General features: G+C 44.2%; 1 protein-coding gene across 1 annotated transcript in view; it reads right to left on the bottom strand.

Moving 5' to 3' along the window:
* LOC136295246 (multiple epidermal growth factor-like domains protein 6) overlaps nt 1–25,182 on the bottom strand; it is a 193,921-nt gene extending 168,739 nt beyond the window's left edge. The window contains exons 1-4 of the mRNA XM_066193705.1: nt 25,101–25,182; nt 12,947–13,081; nt 12,177–12,286; nt 10,660–10,764 (exon numbers count right to left, since the gene is read on the bottom strand). Coding sequence (XP_066049802.1) covers nt 10,660–10,764; nt 12,177–12,286; nt 12,947–13,081; nt 25,101–25,177 — 427 coding nt within the window. The 5' untranslated portion in view covers nt 25,178–25,182. The remainder of the gene's footprint in view (nt 1–10,659; nt 10,765–12,176; nt 12,287–12,946; nt 13,082–25,100) is intronic.
* Between the last annotated feature and the right edge of the window lie 1,568 nt (nt 25,183–26,750).

Here is a 26,750-nt window from a genome sequence, read left to right as displayed (position 1 = left end):
GTTCCAGGCAGGGATAGTGCTTTCTTAAGACTGCTACAGAAAGAGAAAAAAGTCTAGTAAATATTTCCTTCCTAACTTGTTGAGGTCAATCACACAACCAGTGCTTAGATTAGATAATCTAAGACTTTTATTTGTGAGTAATCTCATATTTTTGGGTGGAAGCAGAGTAAAACCCTGCGCACGCCTGACATATCTGAGCAAGAGCCAGCGAGACAAAAAAACAAACCTCATCCTGCAACCTCCCTGGGGAAATCTTTATTCATTTTAATACTTGTTCAGTCAGCTGTCTCGGTGAATGACAAGGTTTTACCTCTAATGTGAATGGCTTCGAAGGCTACTTGCATTATCCATTCTTCAGCAGCTGCTGCTGAAACCACAGGGTTGCAAACTTATAATTAAATCCAGCTGCCACTACTGTGAGCTCAGTTCTATCGAAGTGAGCAGCAGTGCCTCGTGGTTGCTGGCAAGATTCTGCCTCCCTTTCTAGACAATGTAATTAACTCTTCTGCCCCTTTTAGATGAAATAAACATCAGCACTGAAAATGCTGTTAAATGACTGTAAAATAGTATTTATGCTGAAGAATTCTGCTGCAGTCATTACACCTGAGAAAACAAATTTCTAGGTGGATGACGGCTGACAACAAATAGCTGTTTCCTTAAAAGCACTGAGAGGACACCCAAGGAGACACAAGGCACAGGACGGAAGGAGTTTGCTGGAGAAAAAGTGACAGCACACACATTAACACATCTACTCTGAAGCCTTAAAACACAGCCTCTGGCATAAAGCACATACCCAGGCCCAGCTTGAGAGAACTGCAGACAAGGGCTGGAACGGAACCAGGACAGGCACCACAGGCTTTCCTTTGATGCTAAAATAATTTTTAAAGGCCATTGTTCCTGCCTTAAAATAGATTTAGAGGGACCAGACCAGAGAAGTTGTAGATCCCCCTTCCTGGGAGTGTTCAAGGACAGGGCTTGGAGCAACCTGGTCCAGTGGAATGTGTCCCTGCCCGTGGCAGGGGGTTGAAAAAAGATGTTCTTCAAGGTCCCTTCCAAACCTACGATAGAGTTCTGACTGAACAGCCAAACCCACACATTTCTAGAAGTATTCCCTTCTTTCCTTTCAGAGTGCAAATCTGTTCGTATCCGTGTGTCAAAGTGTTTAGGTCAGCAAAAAGGATTAGCTGCCCAAATTTGACTTTGTCAGTCACAGTCCTTGCAGGGCTGCTCGAGGCAGCTCCACTCCCCTCCCTTTCACAAGAAACATTGCAGCGACAATGCCTCAAGAACATCTCATGGCAGGAGCAGCAATCAGCAGTGACACGCTGCACTAACGCCACTGAAGTAGAAAACAACAGCCAGCCAAGCTTTGTTTGCGAAGGGTTCTCCTGCTATTTGTGCCTCTTCGGAAACGCACATCAGCCCAAAGATTTTTGAGGATGGGAGGGAAAGTGCAGCAGAAGTGTTTGACCTCTGGCTCAGTGCACAGGAAAGCTGGAAAAGGGGAGAGCTCTCTGCAGACAGGACAATGAAATGCACAGTGGCCATCTCCAACCTCACTCTGAAAAGCTACCAAAATACAACAAAAATATTCTTAAAGACGTAACAACCTGCTGGACATTCTGCCAAATCAGTGAAATGTCCATGGTGTCCGGATGCTTTAATAGAGGGGCTGCATCCAGAGCACTGCATGAACTGGGTGTTGGCAGAGCTTAGCCACGGTACCTTGAGCTAATTAAATTCATCAGCATTACCTGCTCAAATCCATTGTGATCCGGCTCAAATCCTTGAAGCAGGCTGGAAACCCAAATAAACCTGCCCACAGCCACACAGAGGCCGTGCAGGCGTCACGAAACAGACTCCAGATGTTTCTAGAGGCTCCAAGTCTGCTCGTTCACCCTTTGTTAGTGTGTGTGGGGGGGAAGAACATACCTGTACAGCACTTCTGCACAAAACTCAGCTTTGCTGTGACTTGCAGCCACGTTTCCTCACCCAACGGCAAAAAAAAATGCCAGCAGCCAGTCAGCAGCTCTTCCCCCGTGATTTTTTCACTTTTACCTTTTGCAGCAAGCGCGGAGTAAACAGCCTTTTGTGGCAGAGACAACAGGGGTGAATTCTCTCTCGAGTGGTTATTCTGAGGTTCATTTACTTCTGACATATTTGTTTGCAGCTCCAGCTCCGCTGTCTGTCTACCTGTCTCTTCCTCCTGATGGCTGCGGAGCCCAGGCAGTGCAGAGCCTTTCAGCAAGATGGGCTGGTGATTATATCCTGTCATACCTGGGAGAGAGCCAGTCATGATTTTTCAATCAGCGTTTTTCACCGTTCCAGGACGGCAAAGCTTTTATTCCTCACAGCTTTTCAGTGGCTGCTTTAAAGGGCTTTTTTATGTGGAGAGGTTCGTGTCTCACTGGTGATGAAAGGTGTTTCTGTGGACAGTGCTGGCAAAGAGCAGGTGGGTGTGAGGAGGGAAGCAAAGAAGAAAGGATGGAAAGTTTGGAGGAAGCCATGCTTTCAGGTTTTTTGAATCCTGCCTAGGGCCTTGCTCACAACTGGAATTAATCTCTGAATCAACTGTGATCTATCACCAGGGCAGATAATGTCATTTTTATCTCAACCATAACTTTTTTTCCTTGAGAGATTACAGATAGCTTGGGCCTCCTGCAGTGATCTGTGCGCTACAAATCTTCTGCAAATCTCTGCCCAAAAGAGCATCCAACTCATCTTCCTCATGGGTTTCTAATCAGCTCCAGACTTGTGACACTTTATATTGAGGTCCGGTGTTAACCTTTCTATTAATTTGTAGCTACATGCGTCTATAATTTAAATATACAAATCCCATTATGGTTTAAGTGTCAGGATACCTGTCAGTTGTCACCAGAGTACAGGAGACATTACAGAAAGGTGTGTCACCTCGAGGCAAAACCCTGCTTTGATAGACCTACACAACGGGGATGACACTGTAGACTAGAAACAGATTTTTTTTTTCTTAACAGTCAAAATCTCTTTTTTCCTCTTTAATTGATTTTAAAATCTAATGTGTAACTTATGGGTTTCATTAATGTTTAGAGGTTAAAAAAAAAATCAAGCAGTGCCTTTTTGTTTCTCAGATTTTCAAGGCAATTAGGCCACTGGAGTGCTGGAGGACTAACTCTCCAGCAAGACCAAAATCCGCTAAAAGGCTGCAATTAAAGACTTTACTGCGTCTAGATTTCCACTAAATTTGATAAACTACTTATAATCTGAAAGACATCAGGCTTTGCCCCTTCTCCCCGTGCTTCTGGAAGGGCCCAAACCGGCTTTGTAGAGGTTGTGAGGCTTTGCCGTCCCACCTGAGGCAAAAAGAGGCCGTGGCAGCAGCTCCAAGGTCAGCAGAAGGAGAACTGCAGCAGGAGCAGCCAAGTGAAGGCAGCAGCGACAGCAGGACACCAGCTCAGCCCTGCCAACCCCGGGCTGACAGAGGCTGATGACACCCTGAGGATTACACAGAGACACAAATCTGCGTTTGCTACGAACTCACCTGATGGCAGCGAGCTCCACGCAGCACCAGGGAACGTCAAGAGATGCAGACTGAGGGGACTAATACAGTGAAAACAGCAATGTTTCCATGGGAAATGAGATACTGAGAGGGGAAACTTGAAAAGGTCATCCTTATTTTAGACTGGTTTTAGCAAGAGTTGTCCAGACAACTGAAGTCGGGCTTTAAATCCAAAACCATCTGAAGTTACATATGGGGTATTTTTCAAATGCATGCTGGGCAGTAGAACACTCCCAACGCTGAATAAAAATCACCTGAAACAGTTTTATATGTCTGAAATCTTCAGCGTAGGAAAGAATTATAGCAAAGAGAGAAATATTTACTGGGCTCTCAGATCGCTTCATCAAAATCCAGGGGTTCTGCATTGGCAAAATGACCAATTAAGGTTTAAAACCCACACTGCCTCTTCTTTCACTGAATTAAGCCAATTTGCTTTAGAACCGGCTGAGTTTAGAGCAGTGGCTACATCTTTAGCACAAGATCAAGCACCGCTTGCTGACCACAACCAACCTGCCAGGCACAAAGTGAAGACACTTAAGCAGCATCGTCTGGAAGTGCCTCACAACTGCTGGCGTTTCCTGCGTGCTCCACATATGACAGACAGAAAAGAAGCGTCACTCTTAACCTCTGATGAGATGGAACACGTCAACACACCTTGTTAGCTCTGCCTGCTGTTCAAAACACGCTTGTGTTTTCAAATTTTACTCCTTGGAAGGGTTTTGGAGCCTCTAAGTCCACAGCGCTGTTATTAGCTTGACAAGTGCTAAGAAAGGGCTCATTACCACAGTCCCTAATGCAGGAACAAGTGATTGCAGCACATTCCCAGCTCACAGGATGCTCTCAAGCTGTCAAGAGCTCACTGGGACTCCTTTAGTGCTGCAGGAAGGCCCAGGAGCATCCCCACCTTCCTGCGTGCTGCCTGCGAGAGCTTCTCCATCACAGGAAGAGCATGGTAGCCAAAAAAACAGGCACAGGATTGATGGGGCATTGCTCCTGGGAGGCAAAAAGGAGCAGAGGAGGAGCAGAACTGAGGGTCCCACTAGGACAGAGGGTGATCACAAGGTTTCTTTATGCCAGAGGACAGGTGCTTTCCTACCCTGAGCAGCCTCATCCGTCATCTCTGCTTCCCTTGCCATGACAGGCCGGCATTTTACTAATGAGACTGAGTCATCTGGAGCAGGAGAATGACTGTGCTCAAACAGAAAAAAACCCCAAACCTGGTATCTTTAAGATATTATATGCAATTAGATATTATACGCAGATTAGAGCAATCTGAGCATGAATTATCTTCTGTGCCATCCTTTTCCACTCTCCCTACGGGCTAATGGCAAATTTTCAAGTTAAAAGGTTGTCTTGGGTCCAACTTCAGGGGACTTCACGGCCAAAATATGAAAACAGAATGCCAAAACCCCTGGTACAATGAGGGCCCAGCTATCAGAACTAATTTACCCCCACAAATATTTGAACACTTTATAGTTTCAGTGGGAAACAAAGATCCATGAAAACTGAGGACATCCCTATGGGCAGCAGAACCATGGGAGCTTTCAGCTTGCCATTTGCTATTTTAAAGAAGGAAAATCTGTAGCACTGGCTCCTGGATTTACACTGCCCTGTAAGGCTTGTGTAGGTCTTCAGTTCCAGAGAAGAAAAACTTCAACCCTACAAGAGACCAGGATGGCAGACAGGACATTAATCGGAAGTTGTACCAAACAACTCTTTGCAGGAAGAAACAGTTCCTAGAGGAAAACGGAAGAAAATGCTTTTTCACAGTGAAAGAAAAGAGTTTTTTTATTTGCAAGATGTATCAGAATTCCTGTCATTTTAATTAACGGTTTCAAAAAAAAAAAAAAAAAAAAAGGCACCTTTTTTTTAAGCAGTTTAATAATGTAAACTCTGATCTACCTGGTCTAAGAGGTGCTGACATTTTTGTTTACCAGAATCTTTATATAGTTCAATATCTTAATAGTGTGTGACCAGAGTGAAGGCAGAGATTGACAGCAAGTCAATGAACTGATGAATATCTCCCTCATAAGCATTTCATTTAGCTACCCATGCAGTGTGCACTTTCCCGCTATATACACATTCCAATGCTATTATCTTACACTTAATTACTTGGGTCTCAAAGCACCTGACGGAGGGACGAGCCACCATTATCAACATTTCATGTACAACAAAGCCCAGGCAGAGTGGGGTAATTTGCTAGAAGTTACTGCACTAAACATCCAAGGTCAGTGGCAGGTGGGAAAGAAAGCTTTTAGCAGGTGAGCACTGCACTGAGCACACCGCCCCTCAAGATGTGCGCCTGGGAAGCACTTACTGCAGTCTTTAATAACCTGCATCAGCCACTGCATGAGAACTTAAAATTCCACTTGTGTGACAGCAAACAGCAGTGTAAAATCTGAATCTATCGACACCTTATCTGTTAAACGCTGGAATATTGTATTCAGTTTTCTTTAAAGAGGGCAAACATCTTCTAAGAGGACAAACACCACGAGATGACTTTCCCGACAAGTCTTCCCTGGTCATTCCTCACCTATCTTTAAATTACACCCATTGCCTCAGATAGACTCAATTGTACTTCTTCTTCCTCAATTATGGGAGCCTCTTGCAAAACATTAACCACGCTCAGATTTTGTACTCAGTCAAGAAATTATAAAGCCTGTTAAGTCCTCACTCCGGTTTCTTACTTTGTGTTTTAAAACCCATCAGGGGGCACTTGGTAAAACCTGCAACAACTTGAAATTTGATGACAAAACACTCAAGAGTCAAAACTAAGCCCTCATTTTCCATTGAGCAATTCTATGTACACGAGGAGTAAATAAATACCCCCTTGTTTGTAGAATTTGGAATGTTTTCACTGGCTGCATGTCCAAGGAAAAGTCCCAGGGCTGAATTAAACAAGCTAAATGAAATTAATTTACTTCCATGTCCAGCTCAGGTGGCTAGCAGGCCTTGAACAAGATTACCAGGACAACTAGTGAATATCAATGACACCAGCATTGCAGCAGAATTTATTCTTGGCACAGGGGTTTGCCTCGTCTTTTTTTGTTACAGGTTTTCCCTCCCTTTCATTGGGACAAATGGGGATCACAACTTCCAAACAAGTTTTAAAAAAAAAATGGAAAGAAATCCAGCTTGCAAGTTTACATTGTAATTGATATAAGTCTATTATTACAAGACAAATGGCAGCAGACAATGCAAGAGACAGCTCAATCTGTTACTGAGTCCCTGCAATGGCTGTATGAAGAACTCGACCACTTCACTCATAAATCTTTCTCCTAAGTTTTCGTTGCTGCTTGTGTGGGTAAAATAATAAAACTATGGAGTGACGTGTACAAGGGATGCAGTAACACATTTCTAAACACAATTACATTAAGTTTGTTACAGGACCCCTGACCCTTTCAGCATCTAATCAGGAATATGTCGTGTCCCAGGCTGCCAAAACACCCCATGATTGCTTTAAAAAGTCATTAGCTGCAATCATGCCAATTGTGAATAATCATCTCTGCTGAGATGGCGGTGAGGCACTGGGCTGCCATCAGGCATCCTGGAGGATCCGTCACAAACTTTCTTCAGGACAAAACTTCATTTCCAGGACACCGACCTACTCCCTAACTCAATGGCAAATACAAACTCCACAAAAAGATGAACAATTAGAAGATTCTTGAGATGTACGCTCCCATTTACTTCTTAGAGTAACTGAATTTAATAATATTTTTATACCAATTTCTTGTCTATTGTCTGTAGTTCGCAGCACCCAGCAAGGAGATCCTGAGAGCTGTGAAACTTTAGAATCAGCTGCCAACACTGATGATGAGAGAAACAGAGAAGAGAAGCAAAAAGGTTGGAGGGGGGATATATAAAATAGGACACATGAAGCAATTTTGCTCAAATGAGCTCGAGTGCAGCTATGAAATGCCTGTGGTTCCTCCTCTGTCAGGAGACTGACAGGAGGCCACAACACCAGAAGTGACAGAAGCCAAGATTACAAGCAGGAACATCCAAGGGACAGCTTTCTGCCAGCAGCTGGTGGTCTCACACCCAGTTAGAGCCTCCCTTCCCCTGAGAGCCCCCAAGAGGGGCACCTGGATGTGGAAACCTTAGAACCCCTCAGAGGAATCCCCAGAGCTTTGCTTTAGAAGAAAGGACCAGAGAGAAACCCCACGTAGGCTGAAAGAAAAGACTTCCCCCACGGTGCCTGGCTCCACTGTGTGATCTGCCTCAGCTTTGCTTTCCCTGCATGCCCCTAATTCTCATGGTTTCTCCTTTCCCTGTTTCCCCGGTGGCTGTGGCGTCCCTGGTGGCCTGCCCCGTGTCCCCTGCAGGGCACTGCCCTTTGTCCTGCCCCTGTGCCCCCAGACCACTGCTTCCTGACCCTATACTGTGGTAGATGCAAGGTTATGTTTAATGGTTGCAACTGACTCAAGATCGTAACTTTCTATCTTGTGTGAAAAAGTGAACAGTTTTTGACAGGAGAAAAGGTTGGTTTAGAAATTTCTTTTTTTTTTTTTCCCCTTTTCTTATTTTCTTCTATTTTCTCTGTGTTAATAAATCTGATTACCTTAAGTTGGGCCTGTTTCGCCTTTTTTCTTCCAAATCCCATCTCCCAGAAGGAAAAGAGAGTAGACACTCAAACCACTACACTACATTTGGCAAAACAAAAATTCAGCAAGCGTGAAAACACTGCACATACTTAAACCCTGTGCACGCATTTGCTACTGGTTTTTTTGTCCCTGATTCCCTTCAGCGTGCTGGAACAAACCTTTGCTGGAATTCATCATACAAAAGGCCCTTCTTGCCTCTCTGCTGAGCTAGCTGCGGCGCGTGGACTTGACCGCTTTGCCTGATTGCCTCCCCAGGCAGCCTTTCCTAAAGAGATGCTCATTGGGAATAGAAGCAGCAACCACCATCTAAATCCCACCTTGCTACACCTGGGCACTCCCGGCAGCTGAGGGACAGAGTCTCCAGGCACGAGAACACGGCTCCTGCACCCTCAGACAGCCTCACGTCTCAGCACCAGCTTTGACACTGACATCTTATAGCACGTGCTCCAAAACCAAACTGGCTTCCCTGGCATCCGTCCCTTCCACTGAATCCTCAAAGAAAAAGATGCCGGTAGAAGAGATCCTCTTTTTCTTTTTGGGGTTAGGCGTTGAGAAGAAAACAGTCAAATTTACAGTGAGGTCGCACAGACAAGTAGGGAGGAGGGGACAGACTAAGCTTAATGATCCTTTAAATTCAGAATGCATTGATTCATGCAGCCACATTAAATCCAAACTACTTTTAGAGCAATATTCCAACATCAGTCAGGAAAACTAGAGGCTGTGGCTGTTAGCCCCACAGCACATCTCTTCTTCCTTTTGCTTGCACAAATATGATACAAGCCTCAGAAGAATCTGACTGGAGGCACCCACAGCAGTTGAGAGGCCTTACACTCTAAATTACCTTGCTTTTGTTAGGCAGGTGAATGGTCCATAACATTCTTCCTGAAAGAAGGCTTTTCCCTTCAGAATTCAATTTATAAACTTACTCCTGCCAGGCTGCGATAGCAGCTGCTGTATAGACCTGAAAATGATGACTACCGGAATTCCATTCAAACCTCAGGAATCAATAGAAAGCAGACAAACGACCAAAGATAAAAGTTCCACCCAAGTGCAAAGAGCGAGGACTGCAGGATACCTCTCATTGTTTTTGCAGGGGCTGCAGTCACCAAGCTGTGAAATAGAGACTGCACAGTCTCATTTCAGCTTGAGAATCTGACCTGTGCCATCCACACGCTGCACCCACACAATCTGCCTGTTGGGAATGCCTCAGTTCCACAGGTACTTCCAAGGAAAAAGGGGTCTCAAAAGACAATCTGTAATGGCAAGGACAATTTATAATTTGCTGGGATGCATTCCATTTGGTAAAAGCTTATTACAAGGCCTTCTTGGAGATTGTGATCCTGCTTACCTTGGAGCAGCAGCTCTTCTGTAAGTAAATCACAACCAACCTGCCTTGGTGTCACTCTTGTTCATCTCAACTCACCCACATAAACTTGTTTCTGTGGGCAGCAAAGAAATACCCAATCACAGCTTAACTGAACTAATATTGTCTGCAGGCAGCACCAGTTCCATTGTAAACAGCTCTGCATTTTATTTATTGTTATAAGACCTGACTCATTCTGCCTGACAGACAAGCCAGGTGAGGACATGAACATATTAGAATTTAAAAGGGAAAAAAATGAAACACTTAAAAATCTGCCTTCCTTTGAACAAAGCACAATATGCTTCAGTTGAAAAGGAAATTATCATTTGCCTAATACAAAAGAAATCCTTTGTCCCAATCACAGCCTACTCTGAAGGAATGACTTTTTTCCCTCCCTAAAGAAGCCAAATGGATGCAGTTCTGTAATTTTGGAGAGCTTTACACAGTGTGTTAAATTACAAGACAACCTATTGTGGGTTTATCAAATTGTGAGCCAGTGTGTGAGACAAAAAAGATTCTCATTGAGAGTGGGTGATAGAGTCTAAGTCACACAAAATTCAGTCTATAGTATGCTAGAACACAGTGAAATGAAAGATCGGTGCATAGATTATTCCAGGAACACTAGGAAATATTTGGCAGTGAGCTATAAAACCTTCCTACTTCGAGATGCACTAAAAAAAAAAATCCCATGAACAAATACAGTGGTTCACTTGCTGCATTCTTCACCTACTGCCCACCTGCTTTGACTCGGAATTTCCCCTCAAAAAGGTAATAAAAGCAAAACTGAGAAATTTAAGGGCACCACAGGAACATTCAAATTGAACATAATAGACAGATAATCCACTGGACACCACTGCTGATATTCAATGACACTATCCACCACAGACACTCCCTCATCTGATATCAATCAAATCAGGTTTCCATCTTGCTCTGTTAAAATTCAATGCCAAAGAAAAAAAAAAAAAAAAAAAAAGAAAAAAAAAAGGATAAAATTCTGGAAAACCCGAGAATGATCAAATAACCACTTAAAAGTGCAGCCAAGGCATCTTTAATTTAAAGTCAACACTAATAAAATATTCTTATTTTAAGAATTTACTGTTGAAGATGCATTCTATCTGAACACCAGATGCCCTTGAGACAATTCCCACTGGACTCACCATACTGGCAGCGAGGACCCCGGAATCCTGCAGGACACTGGCACACCTGGGACCCTTCCTCAGAGCACTGCCCTCCATTGAAGCAAGTGCCAGCAGTGCAGAGCACTAGAGCACACAAACGGAATGGGAAAAGGTATTTTAGCTGATTTTGTGCCAGAATTGCCTTTCTGAAAAAGTCCTGTTGCAACAGGACCTTCCAAATAAGAAGAAACCCAGATTTTTATCTAAGTGCAAAGGTTGGACTGCAGCAGGACTTGGTATCATGGGTGTAACTACCTTGTTGATATGAAGAGATTTAATAAAAATAAGACTTAGATATTGCAGTTTAAATTGAGGGTGCTTCAGAGGCAGAAGACAGGACTCCAAGCACTGCCTGAATCCAAAATAAAATAAGAAAAACTGCCAGAAAATAATGCAGGAACAGTTAAAAACCACTGATGCACTGGGAGATATTATTTATGTGGAGGGGAATTACAATTCTTCCCTTCCTCTAATACAGAACAAGAACTTAAATTCCACATACTTAAGCCAAACTTGCAAAGAGTATCAAATATAAAGGAGCAATTCAACCACTTTGGTGCCTCAAAGAATTCAAAGCAAGTCTGCACTGCTCTTTCAGGAAGAAATTTCATTTTGCCACTAGTGCTCACATTCCTTAAAGTCCTTTACACCAGAGATTAAAACACAGATTGTAAACATATTTTTGACTTCTTACAACTAAACAGGTGCACACTAAATATGTAGATTCAGGCTGAAGCTAACAGGAATACCTCTCAGGCTTGTTTTAGTTTTTTAACTACAAAGAGACAACCATAAAAGCAAGCTCTCTGAATGCAGCCCTGAAGTCGGTATGAAGATTAAAAAATGTCTAAGAACAGATGCTAACTTTCATATAGAAACACAATTACTGACTAAACAGTAACAAAACCAAACACTGAGTAGGTTGCCATCTTCTACTGATGTCTTGTTAACGGTGGCTGAAGTGCTGCCTTATCATTTCAATTAAATTCCATCTTTTAGGAAAACACCCAATCATGATTAGAAGTTAGTGACAGAAATGGGTTCTCATCAGGTGGAGAACCACAGGGGAGAAATACAACTGCTTCAATGGCAACAGCAGAAGTGAAAATGCCAAAACCAGTCAGGCTCCACAGCGAAGTGCTACTCCCAAGAAACAAGTGCCTCACAGCAGATTTCTCCACATAATTTGGGTAACAGCAACAAATTTGGTTGGCCTGTCAAAGCCAGTCTGGCACAAAAATGCTGCAACAATTCCAATTAGAGTTTAGACAGTTAATCTCAACTGTCTGACTGCGTGGATTAAAATTAGAGCTATTTGCTACTTTTACGCGTGTGCTTTTGTATTTTTAAAGGCCCTTTATTCCCCCATCACTGGGGAAATCCCAGTGATAAAATCACAGGGAACAAAACCCGTGTATCTAGAAGCGGGGATTCAGCAGGAAGGCAAAGCCTGAGCATGTCACCCCTTGGTTTGTCCCAGTTTTGTCCCAACTCACAGTGCAGGCAGCCAGGTTCATTGTCCCTCTGTGCCCAGCCAGGGCAGCACTTGTAGACAGTCTGCTGCTCCATCCTGTACACCTGCTTGTAAACCGTGTAGTAGGCAGACCTGTGGGGAAAGGGGATTTAAGAGAGCAGTCACAACTCCTGTTCCACTCACTGCCACCTCACCAGCAGCACACTGCACTCGTATTTCATATTTACGGGACTTTTTTTCAGCCTCCATCAGAAGCTCTTGTTAAAAGCGAAGCAAATACAGCAAACTGCATCCTGGTAACTAACATCCAATAGCTCTGTTATGCTACGGCCACATGTTATTCTGGAGAATTTGTATTCAGGCTAGTCAAAGGTGAGTAATTTTTTTTTTCTTTTTTTTTTTGGAATCAATTTTGGGTTTAGCTGTTGGGGGAATCAGATCTCCCATCAGTTCTAAGCATGTGACAGAAACAGAAAGAAGTTCAATTTTTCAAAGTCAATGACTTGACAGCTGGGCTGAACCTGGACAAGAACAAGATAGGAACATTTTCTGATAGTGTAAAATTCTGAACCTAAAGCCAGCCACGAAGCTCACGAGCAACTCAAAACACATTAAAAAGTCACATTTCCTACTCAGTAATAACAGATTTTAAGTCAAATCTCAGGAGGACACTATGCCCATAACCACACATTTCAGATGAAACAGTTCACAGCTTCTCTCACAATAAAAAGTTGAGAAACTTGCACAAAGATGAGCAACAAAACCCATTTATACCAAGAGATAATGCCTTACCTTCTCTCATAGCTCACACACCACCTCCTCTTTGTGCAGCCTTGTTTCCACATCCTGACCATCCGACTGAAGGACTGAATGCAGGGCTCCCGGTGTCCCACCAGGGCCAGCTCCAACACTGGGCACACATTCGGCCTGCGGGGAAAGGAGAAAAAGATCATTTTGTTATTTCTAACACCAAATTTAAACATCTAGAGAAATATACGTTAAGCTAGGCTGGGTGTAACAGTTCGAAACAGAGTTTTCACTGGTGTTTGAGCACGCTGCAGCTCCAAGCTTGGAAGGCAGCGTGTGAACAATGTACTGAAATTCAGGCTCCACACAAGCCAGTGAAAGATTTACCACAGATTCAAGGGCAGATAAGATTTCTCTAAACTATTGCTAGGGAAATTGTATATTCTATAAGAGCCCCCCTCGCTATCAGTCCCCTCAGGGAAACACAAAATTCGTAAGAGGAAGTATCCTTGTTCTCTGCTGATTATTCCTAAAATAACAGCACCAAAATAAAAGCGCTGCTTTGGAGGATGATATGTAATCTTCATCCTGCTACCTAGCCAGAGTTACAAAAATAGCAGGCTTGCAGGAGGCATGGAGGGTCAAAAAAAAGTTACATGCTGATGGTTTTGCAGAGACTTTGTCTGCCTTATCCCGATTTCTTTGCCCTGGTATAAATCAGAGAATTCTGCATGACAGAAAACAACAGCATCAAACATTCAGGGTCTAACTAAAACCATAAAGCATGAGGGGTTTTGGCATCTATGAAGGCAGGAACCTGTTGTGACACGAATGAAATGAATACACTGACTTTTTTAAAAATTAAATCTTTTAGTTTATAGATCATTAGTTCAATGATTTAACCACCAATTCCCCAAGACAACCTGGTGAGGCTTTGCAAGCCCAAGCCTCAAGAACTCAAACACGGGGTGGGGGACAGGGACCTTCTGTACCCACCCTGGCAACAACACCATCCAGCAGACAAGTACTTCCCCAAATTTCAGTCTGAGCCCTCTCCAAGTTACAGGGTGATCAAGTAACACCCTGTCACCCTGGTTTCCTCTGTCACTGGTAGAATATGACCCTGTGCTAGAAAACCTGGGGGCGGCACTAACAAGAGAGCAGTTGTTGCCCAAGAGCTGTCTGGCAGTGGGTCATCATCACTTACACTGGGTATTGTTAATATCTCGTTCAGGATTTATGGTGCTTTTTATCTCTGAGCCTCCCCATTAAGCCTGAACACCACGGAAGGCAGCCTTGCTAACCAGAGAACATCTTTCATCCACAGGTCTTCAAGTAGTTTACAAATATCATTAAATTAAGCAGAACAAAAAAATACTATTATCACGACCAGTTTTACTGCTGAGCTGAGCACTTGGAAGAAGCCCTGCCTGGATCAAATCCACAACAGTCCCAAAGCTGAGCAGAACACTGTCATTGCCCCATGGAGAATGGGACATCCAGCCAGGGCTCCCAAAGGCACCACAGCTCCCAAGGGAACACCTGGGACACTGTCTCAGAGTAAAGAGGATCTTTGCCCAACAAGGACACTTCAGGAGGTGGAACAGAGCAGATTTAAACACAGTCCAAAGAGCCCTCAGGAATTCAGGTAGCCCATGTAAAAAGGAAGCTGGGAGAAGAAGGCCCACAACTGTAAGCTCTGGTTGGCCTGTGTCACCATGGGAAAAGAAGTAAAGAATCCACGTGTACGGGAACACCTGACCCTGACAGAAGTTACTTCCCTGGACTAGAACCTCTCTTTCTCCCAGGCTTTAGAGCAATTAGAGCAATCATCTCCATCTTCCTAAACCACACTGCCACTGGACATCCCTCCATGTTCTTCCTCCTCTAACGCACAGTCCATGCTCAGTATTGCTCCGTATTTCCCATTCCTCAGGTCTGCCCTGGGTGCCAACACCTCAAAGCAGAACAGGAGACGGTCACAGCCCAGTTTCAGGTTACCTTAAATTCCTCAAGAAAGCAGCCTTCCCCCACATTCCCAATGCCATCTCCATTACTTCGCAATCCTTCCCGTGTGTCCCAGCCACCCCTTCCCTCCAGAACTACCTCTCCATTTAACACATTTAGCTGAAGTTCAGAGCCATTGTTCCCAAGCCATTCTTAGCACAAAGTCTGCCATTTGTTTCCCATCCAAAGAAGATCTTTGTGTGCCCAAAATCTTGTCTGTTTTTCTTTTTTCTCTCCCTTACGTCAGTTGGTCTAATAAAACCCTTGCCTTACTTAGCAACCATGCCTCACTTAGCAGGCTTTTTAAAATGACTCTCCCTCCAGTGAATAGAACATCGTGTTCTGATAATTCATGCATATCTCCTTTTATTAGAATTGCCTAAAACTTTCCAGATAAAGGTACATTCATATGCATCGCTCTTCCATAAATAAAAGAGAGGAGCTGACAATTGTTGTAATGACACACTGAGCCCATCCCACAAGTTCCTCCTCATGTGATATTGCCATGTTTCCAGGAATAGTAGTATTGACTTCTAGGATACAGTTAATGGGAACAGATGACGCTCACAGAACAAAACAAGCCAGCAGCCGAGTCATATGTTTATGAAGATTTATTCAAAGTAAGCCATTCCTCCTCGATGCCCATGGGGTAATTTAAAAGCAGGTATCGAAACTGCTGAAACACTATTATTAAACTGCAGCAATTGCATAACACGTAACCCTGTGCTGGCAAAGGTGGGAACCAAACATGCCCTCTCCAACAATTCAGCACCTTCACAGCTCCCCACACACACAGTCAACACGGCAATTTCCGAGCCATCTGACTCACTTGACACCTTACCTCTAAACCCCCAAACAGCTTCTGGGACAAGGCTACGGCCAGTGAGGGTACGATTTAATTTAGCACTGTGGGACCCTGCTAATTAGAGGCCATCCAGGACTAAGCTGAAGCCTCAAGTGGATGTAGCAGTGTGTTAGAGAACAGATTCTATTTTGCTGCCCTGCCCTTTGCATTCAGAAGGTGCTTCTGAATGGGAGTTTAAGTGTTAAAACAAGCAAAAGGCTCAAAGGCACATTATGGGCCACGATTTGATTGATACACAGGTCCCTTAAAACCTTTTTGCACTGGTGCTCTGTGCTAGCCAAGGCTAACACCAAGGCTATTATTAGCTTGTCAGCCTGACTCAGGCGAGGCAGAAAGCTCTCTTAATATTTGCATTAGGAGACTGCCCTTTAAACAAAGACACCCTACACACTTCCAGCTCAAGACTTGAGATTCTAATGAACAGATAATTAGACCAACACGGAGCAAGAGCAGCCTGGGCTAATCACATGGCTGGGGTGCCTGTGAACCGCTGCGCAACGGGAAAAGTTCAGATCAAAATTAAAAGCATCTCCAGGCAGGATGTAATTCATTCCTGTGTTTGGAATTTTAAAAAGAAAAGGAATAGGATCTACCACAAAAACCACAGAATGGTTTGAGTTGGAAAGGACCTTAAAGATCACCCAGTTCCAGCCCCCTTGCCATGGACAGAGACACCTTCCACTGTCCCAGGTTGCTCCAAGCCCTGTCCAACCTGACCTTGGACACTCCCATTTGTAAAGGTCCATCATATCACATTGACAGGGATATTTTCTTTTTCTGACCAACACCTGGAATGCCAAAGTAAATCTCTCATTCTACCCGTCTGCTTTTTCCCAGCTCAAAACAAGAAGCTGAAGGTAGGCAGATTTAACAGCAGCAAGAGAGCAAACGCACATCAAGATACCCCTAAAGATTTCTTTCAACAGCACAAACTTTAAATCAAAACATTAACGAATACGAATTCGGCTGTCTGATTTCAGGTCTTTCCACAGAGACTCCGTGAATGACACCACCTTCTACACTAAGTCAGAGAGTTGTTAACATCTCCCTAAAAATGAGATGTTGCAGCCTGCATTGCCTCAGCTGACGAATCTGCAGCCTGAACACTATTGATCTTGCCATAAATCAGTCAATAGATGAAACCTGTCATCAGGAGCGACTTGCTGGAATTCTGTATTTTCAAAACACTAATTGGTTGCTGCTCCTTCCCCTTATGCTGTTATAAAAAGTTTAGAAAACCACAGCCGGCTTATTCAGTTTTAGTTTGAAAAGATCAAATGGGAGCTTTCTTAAGGGAACCAAGATTACAGTCAGGGCTAAATTCTCCACTGCTGTGATGATGACTGTTTTTGCACTAGAGATACACTGATGTTGATCTGAAAATAGTTGTACACTGCTACAAAGGATTTTGTTAGAAACTTTTCAGGTTAACTGTCTGAATCCCCTCACACCTCCAACATCCCTGAAAAATATCCCCACTGTCCTATAAAAAAGACCTCCAGAAAGACAAGGTGGCACCTTGCAGAAATACGTGGCACTGTAGAGGAGAGACAGCCAGCAGCGTGATGTTGTGTGCAAAAGAGATGTAGATTAAAAGTTTTTAATCTGATGGACATCAATTGGAAAGGAGAAAAAAACCAAACTTTATTTGAATTCAGGAAAGTCAAATCAGGAGATGGGCCACAGGAAGAAAAGGGCCAAAGAACAAGTTACAAATATTTGCTTGTACACATAAATTTTATCTCTAGATACATATTGCTTAATAATTCACAAAGGCCAGAATGACGGAAAAGGCTTTTATTTTTAAAACTGCCAAGCTCCCCTTTCTGCCCTTAATCTATTTTAAGGCTCATTTCCCTGATAAAATTAATCAGCACTACCAGAGACAATTAGGACATCCTGCTCCCTTGACCACTAATCAATCCCTGCTCTCTCCTGATCCTGTATCAATATTTGTGATGTTTATAGCCCCTCTGGGACACGGATTGTAAGCACCAAGCTCATTTAGATTAGGTCTCATTATCACTGCTGCTCTCTGGCTCTGTGGATGAAGGTCCACCACACAAGGCTCCCCTCTTCCCACAGGTTACTAATGCACCGCTGTGTCTTGCTCACATCCTCTCTTTGATTAGATGGAGCAGCTAAACAACATGAGAGTTCCTTCAGCCTTTGTGCCCTGCATCTAGATGAAGAGCAAATCAATAGGAGATGATTAATTACACACTCAGCTATTATAACAACAAGAATTTTAGTTCTTGCCGCTATCGAAGTGCAGCGCCTGTCGTTTACCTTCTACTTAACCATCCTCCTCCCTCCCCCAGGACACAATAATCTATTTTGGTTGGCAAGAAAAGCAGGAGATAAACATACACATCCAGATCATTTAACCACGATCGGCCGAGCCACCTCTTGTTTTTGGGTTTTTTGCATTTTACAATCAGGGAGTGATTTTATTAAAATTTCTTTTAGTATCACATAGATTCAATCCCCAGCAACATCCAGTTTTGTAGTTTTGCCTACTACATCCAGGAGAGCACCAGCACCACTGCCAATGACCAGGCTTGAAAAGCCCCAAGCAGCACAAACACTCAGCTTTACAAATTTAAGGACCAGCGTCCCAAGGGTCTCTCTCCTAATTAGAAAACCATATGGGATACCACATAAAGGAGATTAAGAAATAGTTGGCATGCACTCGTTAAGATAGAGCAGATAAGGGTCCAAAATCTGGACTAAACTGAGGTTGTGAAAGTGTGAAATGAGAGAGGAAAGCCCTGAGTAGCAGCAGTCACCTGTAGGTGTAATTTCAATTAACTACACCCACTGTCATTATGTAACATAAGGCCCCCCCTGTAAATCTGCCGGGTGCACACACCTGAGCCTCCTTTGGCAGGAAGGCACAGAGGGCCCCGATGCTAAAATATTAACATAAAAATCATTCCAAGTGTCACACCACTTTGTCATTCACTCCGGTTTACAGCAAGTGCCACACTGTTTGACAATTAGATGAGTTACAAGGTACTGAAAGCCTCAGTTCTATTTCGGCAACCATATCTAGGAATCGTGAACTGCTTTTTTGGTGGTTGCCAGATTTTAACAGTTTCAAGGCAAAACTTCTTCTTTAAAGCTTACTTTTAAAATAACATGTAATATATAGCTTCCTGTCACACTGAAACAAACGTGATTACATCTAATGCATGCAAGATATGTAAGAAAAATCCCTACATACCAACATTTTAGGTGTTCAAATATTCCAGGTCTTTTACTCCCCTATAAATCATTAGCTTGATACCAGTGATGCCAGTGTCTGTGTTTCGTGGGGGTTGGTGTGGTTTGGGGGTTTTGTTTGTTTTGCTTTAACACCATGAAAACTTGGTTAAACTATTTAATTGATCATTACCACATATAAACTAACGTGCATGCATTAGTGGATTAGCGTTCAGCAGCGGCAAACTAGAAGGGAGGAAAATAACCTCAGTTTGTATCTTTTGGATTAGAAACTTATGCTGAGGTTCTAAATAACCCACAGTTCCTAGTGTTACTCTACAGAGAGAGATGGACAGGCTTTGACCCACAATTATAAGATATAAGCAATATAATGATGAAGGAAGTTTCTACAGGCGTATTCTTCACCTGTCATGGTGCACTGGTCAGGCAGGGAGAGTACCAGCAATTACAAACAGAAGGGCAACCACTGACGAGTCTCCTGAGGGCTGAGGTGGATAAAAACTCATTTCCTATAGAGGAATATTCAGACCTGAGAAGACCGGGCCCAAAATACCCAATTGTTTCATTATTTATGGGGGTTTTGTCCTTAAAAACAGTACAGAGAAGCCTATAAAGCCTCTTCTCAGGCACATCCTGAGATATGGTGCTAAATTTTCCATATTGAATTAGGTTGTGTACATAAAACCATGGTCTGGGCATGGCATTCTCTTCTAAACAAGATTCTGTGCCAGGTTCTGCTCTGACTTACAAAGGGAATACAGCAAGGTGTTTCTACTGAGGAACACAAAAACAAGTGTCAGCACTCTGAGTTAAGCAACATTCCCCTTTCCACACACCAATATTCATCCACAGGTCAAAGGCACTGGAAAGGAGCGCAGAGTACACATTAAAGCCCACATCATCTCACACCAAAGGCAGAAACATCAAGTTCCCCTCCAGAACAGCTAATGATTAGTTTTAAACCAGGACTAGCCTGGAACCCAAAGCACAAACTACATATGTTCAGTACATCATTTTCAAATGCTTTGATTTCGCAGTAATGAAAGGAAATTTCTTTCTCCTCAGAAATAAATTAAAAGCAATAGATTTGAGAGGGAACGTAAGCAATAACAGGCTTGAATTTCAGAGGAAGGAAATCTATTAACTGTGTTCAAAGAGAGAAGGTATTTAATTGGTGAGTAACACAAGTCTGCAATATGGGCTGTTAACCCTCTTGGAGCCAAAGCATCACTTCCATCAAAGTTCTGCTAAAAAGTCACCTCGAGACCAGGTCTGCCACCACAGATCATCTCATCCCTCCTCACCAGGGGGTTTCTTCAGATTTAGTAAAAAATATCCCACGGCCTGTCATACCTAGATCATGGCATGCCAAAAACTAGGAAAAACAGGCAATGCTGGATATACACAATGCAGAAGAAAAGTCAAAGCAAAAACCAGGCAATTTTCCCAAGAAATGCTGCAAAAACACATTTCAAGCACATTAAACTAATTGCATAAATAACTTAACTACAGCAACATTCCACGGCAATTACACCTAAAGAAACCTGACAAGTTTTTTTTTTCCTCTTGCAGTGTATTTTTGGAGAGAAATATGAGACATCAAATCCCATTAAAAGTGAAGAGGCGTTCCCCTCCACTTTCTTACCTTAAATGTGCAGATTTAAGAATCTTACATACAGTATGTGTAAGCTACTGTGATTGTGAGCAGAAAATTTCTAAACCTCTGGTGAGATTTAGAACCATTTTATGATGCGTCTGATACAAACCCAGGAATTTCTAAAACCTGAAAATACTTACAGTTCGAGCCCATCTTTGATAAATATGACAACTTCAGGCTATAAGATTTTATTGTCCTGTCTTACAGCTATTTCAGAGTTTAGGAGAAAGTCTTGATCTCATTTTTATCCTGAAGAGCAGGAAAACATCATAAATCAGGAAAAGTACAGTACCACCATGACACTCATTCATTATCTTTAGGTCTCCTGACAGTGAATATACTGGGGCAGAAAAAGAGGAAAAGAGCACTTTGCCATCTGCTAAAAGACTAAATTCAAAATTAATATTCCTCTAGGAACCGTGAAACAGAAGGCTTTGAGTGCAAAGTCTTGAGAAATGGGATTCTGTGCTGTACTGCTGACCAGCATGAGCTCTATCTGGTGGCAACATCCTGTAGTGCACAGGCTAAAAAAGACACTTTATGTTCGGCGTGATGTTCGCATTCACAAAGATGAGAAACATCTCAGTCTTCAACTGCAAATTAAAGGATTGGGGGCAGGGGACAGGGATGGGGAAATGAGGGGATGGAACCACCATAAACTTTTACGCCAAAGCATTTAAACCGTGCTTACTAAAATCGCGTTATCCGAGCCTCAAAGGCTGGAGTAGCTGCTGTTCAGGAGTGGTGAGGGTTTGCTGCAACTGTGTGGATTCTGAGCAGACAAGAACGGGATGAAAGGCTTGAGGTTTCAGCTGAAAACAAAAGTTGAGTAAAATTCAGTAGCCTAAACCAAAATTTGTCAATGACTCTCTCAGTTACCAGCATCACTTCAACCAAGGTTTAAAGAGAAATACTTCATCTCACTTGATGTACAAATTTAATGCAAAATTAAACGATGGTACAAATTTAAATGCACCACTTAGCAAACCAGGTCCTTATTTCTCCAGAAAAACCTGCAAGTTTTTTTTTAACTACAAAACCTCCCAAGTATAAGATAACCCACCCAAAGAAATGGAAGGAGATTCCACTACATTATTCAGTTGATCTCAAAAAAGTAAACGTATTTTAAGCCCTTATTTAATGCTAGGAAGACAAGCTTTCCTCACACCCGCAAATTGACATCACTGGAGGTGAAAATAAAGTATATTGGCTAAAGAGTCAATACACTGAGACAAATTCTCACCAAGAAATGATCACACAGTCTACTTTTCACATCATTTGGACAGTATTATAACAAAATTCCAGGCTCCAAGCTTAAGCTGGACCTCCATATACTTTATAAGAGCATGTCTCATTTTGTTTTCTGCATTGCATTCCAAATGCTCAAACTGACATGCAATTTGTTCCGCTGTAACAATCGCAACTCAGAGGAATCTCCTCATATGGAAATGCTTTTCACAACAGCAGTTAATTCTTGACATGCATTCCGTAAAAAAAAAAGTAAAAAAAAAAAAAAAAAAAAAGTGGACTTTGACTTTTTAATTATACTTTGAAAGGAATTTTTATTTGTGTCACTTGGAAATAGCGTCCACAGCCACATCTGTTTGCAGTGGTGCAAAACCAGTCCTGTGTCATTGCACCCAACAGCTGGCACAGCTGAAGGGCCAAGTTTACCTGAGGCTTGCAAATGCAGGTAACACGTGGATGCTGGATTTTGCTTTTGGGAGCGTGATTTATCAGGAGGAACACAAGAAGTGCCCCAAAGAATTGAAGAAGCTGGAAAAGCTCAGCCAGGAATCCAGCTCGACATCCAGGTGTTCCTTGGAATGCGACCAGATTGCTCATGGATAAAGTGAAAATATGCAGATACAACATGTGAGCAGGAAAGAAAAACCCTAAGCAAAACAGTTTTATTGCAAGACTGGATCCTCTAAAAGCACATCAGCCCCTTTAGATGTCATCCTGGACATGCAAACCCACAGAGCGAGTCAAGGGGCTTAATGCCGACAGGAACAAAACTTATCTCCTGACTTGTTCAAAGAAGTCCTCACTCATCTCACCTGGGAACAGAAGAATCCATTCTTGAGCCCTGTCCCAGTCCTAACCCTGAAAGGTGATATTTATTGCACAAAGGGGGTTCCCAGCACAAAGCTCATAACCATTCCTGCCTCTGCTCTGTCCTACATCTGGACTGCTCAAACTCCCAGGGGAACGTTGCTCTAGGAGAGCATTTACCACTTCTGACAGCAAATCAAGTCCTCTTCTCTTAGCTCCCATTTCTGCACTGTCCCATGACTGCCCCCTGAGCGTGAACCCAATGCGAGATAACCACACATCACACATTGCCTTATTCACCCCAGTTTTGGGCTGGAGAGCTCACTACAAAGTGTTAAAAATGTGCTTTTCATCACGAGACATGGTTAACTCCTCATTTAAAGGCCCAAATATGCTTTGCAATGAAAATGGCATGTCTGTTCTCTGGTCCTCCCAGAGTTCTCTGAAGTTCTATCAGAGAATCATCAAGGGCTAATTGTATGGAAAAGCGGTTGATAGAAATATCTCACCGTGCTGTAATCTGTTCTACATTAAATGTCCTCAGGGGGCTCCAACATCCACACAGATCCCTCTCACTTCTAGCTAGGAGCAAACACTCAAGTTAGCAACGGAACCAAAACAATTCTGAAGAATATCCTGTATAGCCTCAGCCACATAAGATCTCAATCAAAACAACAGCAGAGAACACACTCAGCACGGTCTGTTCCAAGAGATACATTTGCTGTTCTGGTTTCATTGACTGCAGATGACCAACAGCAAAAGAACAAACCAGAAGTGTTAGAGAAAGGTGATTCATGAGAAGAATCCTCCTGGACATTTCACTGTTTCTTGGTGAAGGCTGGCAGACTCACCCCTAAAGAGTGGTGACATCTCACATTTCTGCTTACACCAAAGGTTAAATACCCAAACAGCAAGGAAGTTTGGAGTAATACTTAACACTTGCCCCGGCTCGGGAAAAGCAGGAAGAATGGCAGTAATTTCAGGAATATGACCCCCGGGAAAAGCCCTCAAGGCTCTGACACAGCTCTGGGGGTTTGGGTGGCTGATTGCTGCTGGCTGACAGTGCACTGCTGCTCCCAGTGACTCCAGCCCAGCAGCAACACCCTCACACAGCATCATCCCCAGAAGGGAATGTTCCCTCCGTTCCTTCAGTGACACAATCCCTTAAAAAGGTAAAAGCAAACAAAAATTGCTTGGAGGCAATTCACAGTTAACAGCACCTCCAGCTCCAAAAGTGCAGAATCACAGTTATTACTGATGTCAAATGCAAACAGATTAATGTAGGCCAAAGCTATTCCTCCTCCTGATAGAGTAATTGTTCAGAAAGAGAGCACGAAGCGTGCCTGAAAGGAACACAGAGCACTTTTAACAAAGGAGAATGTTTTACCACAGAATGAGCTTAACTTCTCCAAGCACTGTGATGGATACTTCGTGCTCCAGCAAAATGGAGTAATATAAACCACCTTTAAAAGCACTTCTGGTAAATACCGTGTAAAATATGTATTGCATAGAAAGCCAGTGAGCAATAGGCTTGGAAATCTCAATTTTCAGACAGAATACAGAACTAAACTGAAAGCAAATACAAGACATTAATTATGAAAGAGTGGGATGAAGTTGATGAAGATAAAACCCAGGAAGACAAGTGAGGTTAGAAATTAGGGCATACACAGATATTTGAAAAGGCTATTGTCAGGTTGCTTTGAGAGGGGGGGATCAGGGGGGCACAACATTCCTTAAAACACAAGGCGAGAAAGGTACACAAGGCAGGGAACTGTTTCCAGCAACATTCAATTCCAACACGCAAAAAAAAAAAAAACTTTACCCGCGGATGTTGTGCATGCGGTCAGCTGCTCTCTTTTAGAAACCGACCAGAAAACTACCTCGGGAAACAAAACGTTCCACAGCATTTACAACAAAAGGCATTTGTTGCCCTTGCCGTGCAGAGCCCCTCAGAGAAAGTTCCCCGGCGCCGCAGCGGCCGCGCACACACACGTGCGGCCCCGAGTTCTTTGTGCGCGCTCCCGGCCGCGGGAGGATGCTCCCGGCTCCCCGCACGGATCCCCGGCTGGTACCGCGACCTTCGTCCTGCTGCTCTCCCCACGCTCCGCTGACTGAAGGCGAAGGCGGCGGCAGCAGCATCCCCGGGGATGCCTTCATCTCCCCGGCAAAACCAAGCCAAGCGCAGGGCTCCCTCCTCCCCGGGAGCCCCGCAAGCCCCATCCAGGACAACTCTGCGGCTCCGGAACCTACGCGGAGTTACCCACCCAAACTTTCCCTGCCGCCGCGGGGAACCCGTGAGGAGCAGGAGCATCCCCTCAGGACCACGGGCGGCGTGTCCCGGCCGCGCTGTCCCCGCCGAGCCCCGCACACTCACTCACTCACTCACTCACATGCCCCGCTGCAGCCGCGGCTCGGCGGCCAGAGCGCAGCCCAGCAGCACGGAGAGCAGCGCCGGCCCGGCTCCCATGGCGCTGCCGGGGGACGGAGGGATGGAGCGCCGGCTGAAGCAGCAGCAACACCCTCAGCAGCAGCAGCAGCAGCAACAGCAGCAGCCCCCCAAATCATTTAAAGCGGCGGCAGAGCCGCGCCACTGGCGGGGCGGCCCCGGCCCGGCCCCATCCCCGCCCCGCCGGGCAGAGCCGCGCCCGCCCGCGGAGCGCAGCGCCGTGCGCCCGCCCGCGCCGCGTCCCGGGAGCTCCCCTCGGGAATACCGCTGCATCCCCGCCCGCACAGGGGGCTCGTCCCGCTCCGCAGCCCCGCTGGGAGCAGCTGGCAGGAGGAGATGAGCGGAGGAGATAGGCGGGGAGGTGTTTCCAGTGTCCGTACGCGGGGATGTGCAGGCTCCAGCCGCCCCGCTCTCCCCGCGCTGCCGGGATGCCAAGAGCGTTCTGCTGCGCTGACACAGACCTATCTTGGCCGCTCTTTATTTCCCCTGCTCCTTCTTTGTTCTGTGCAGGATGCCCACTGCTATCGTGTCTGAGCACATCCGAGAGGTAACCGTGAAAATAAACGCATTTAACGTCTTGAGGGAGGGATAACACCGCTGCTGCTGAGAGTTAGTGACAGCAAGAAGATAAAACTGGGAACTGAGGAGTGCTTTGTAAATCCCAGAGCTGCCTGCTGTCCTCTAGACCATCCTCTCATCTTTATGATCTGCCCAGACCTTTACTGCTGCCAAAACACAACTCTTTCCCCTGTACTGCCGAGAGGAGGGAGACCAACTGACCTGGAAAGGGAATTGTGCATAGTAGCAAATAAAAAAAAATGAGAGAAACACACCTTAAGCGTTTTATGATCTAATGCAGGTCTCCGGGTCCATTACAGCACGGTTTCCCTCTCTCCAGAGAGCTGTGACTAACCAGGCACTGGGCTGTGAACAGCAGATGGGCCCTGAGCCAACCAGTGCTAAAAGCTGCGATTCCTTTTCCACTCCGATGGAATGGGCTTGGGCTCCCCTTGCTCTAAAATCTCCTCCTGCACAGATCTGTGACAGACACCACTGGATGGGTACAGCAGCATCCTCACCAGCCAGCCTCTGTTTTACAGAGCATTAATTTATCTCCCTTTCAGCCCTGTAACATGATACACCCACTTCTCATTTTACACACACTTTACAAGGGGTTTCCTCTATGGTTTTATTTTCCAAGGCCCTTTGCTGAAGTAGGTAAACATTTACCATTCGTAACAAGAAAACTGGTTTTATATTGTTCATTGCTTTGAAGGCTGCATGGACATGATCCCTTTGAGGATTTTATCAACTGATTTCTTTTTTCATGGGGAAGAAAACACACAGCCCTTATCTGGCCTTAGAGCAGGATAATTGTACCCTGAAATTTCTAATGAATGGCTGAGTCTTTCTTGTGTCTGGAGTAGTTTTAACTCCACAGGACCTTGTGCTGAGCTAATCTCATTACCTCCCACAGAGCACATAGTTTTTAATCATTTTATTTCTTAAACCCCAGAAAATCTTTCTTCGTAAAATAATCGACGTTCATTATGTCAAGGCTGAGTGTTCATTATGTCCTGTGATGTCATCCCAA

Source organism: Chamaea fasciata, unplaced genomic scaffold, assembly GCF_029207755.1.
Source record: "Chamaea fasciata isolate MVZ Bird 193981 ecotype frontalis unplaced genomic scaffold, bChaFas1.0.hap1 SCAF_11, whole genome shotgun sequence".
Classification (NCBI taxonomy): Eukaryota; Metazoa; Chordata; class Aves; order Passeriformes; family Sylviidae; genus Chamaea; species Chamaea fasciata.
This window is presented reverse-complemented; position numbering and strand designations above follow the sequence as displayed.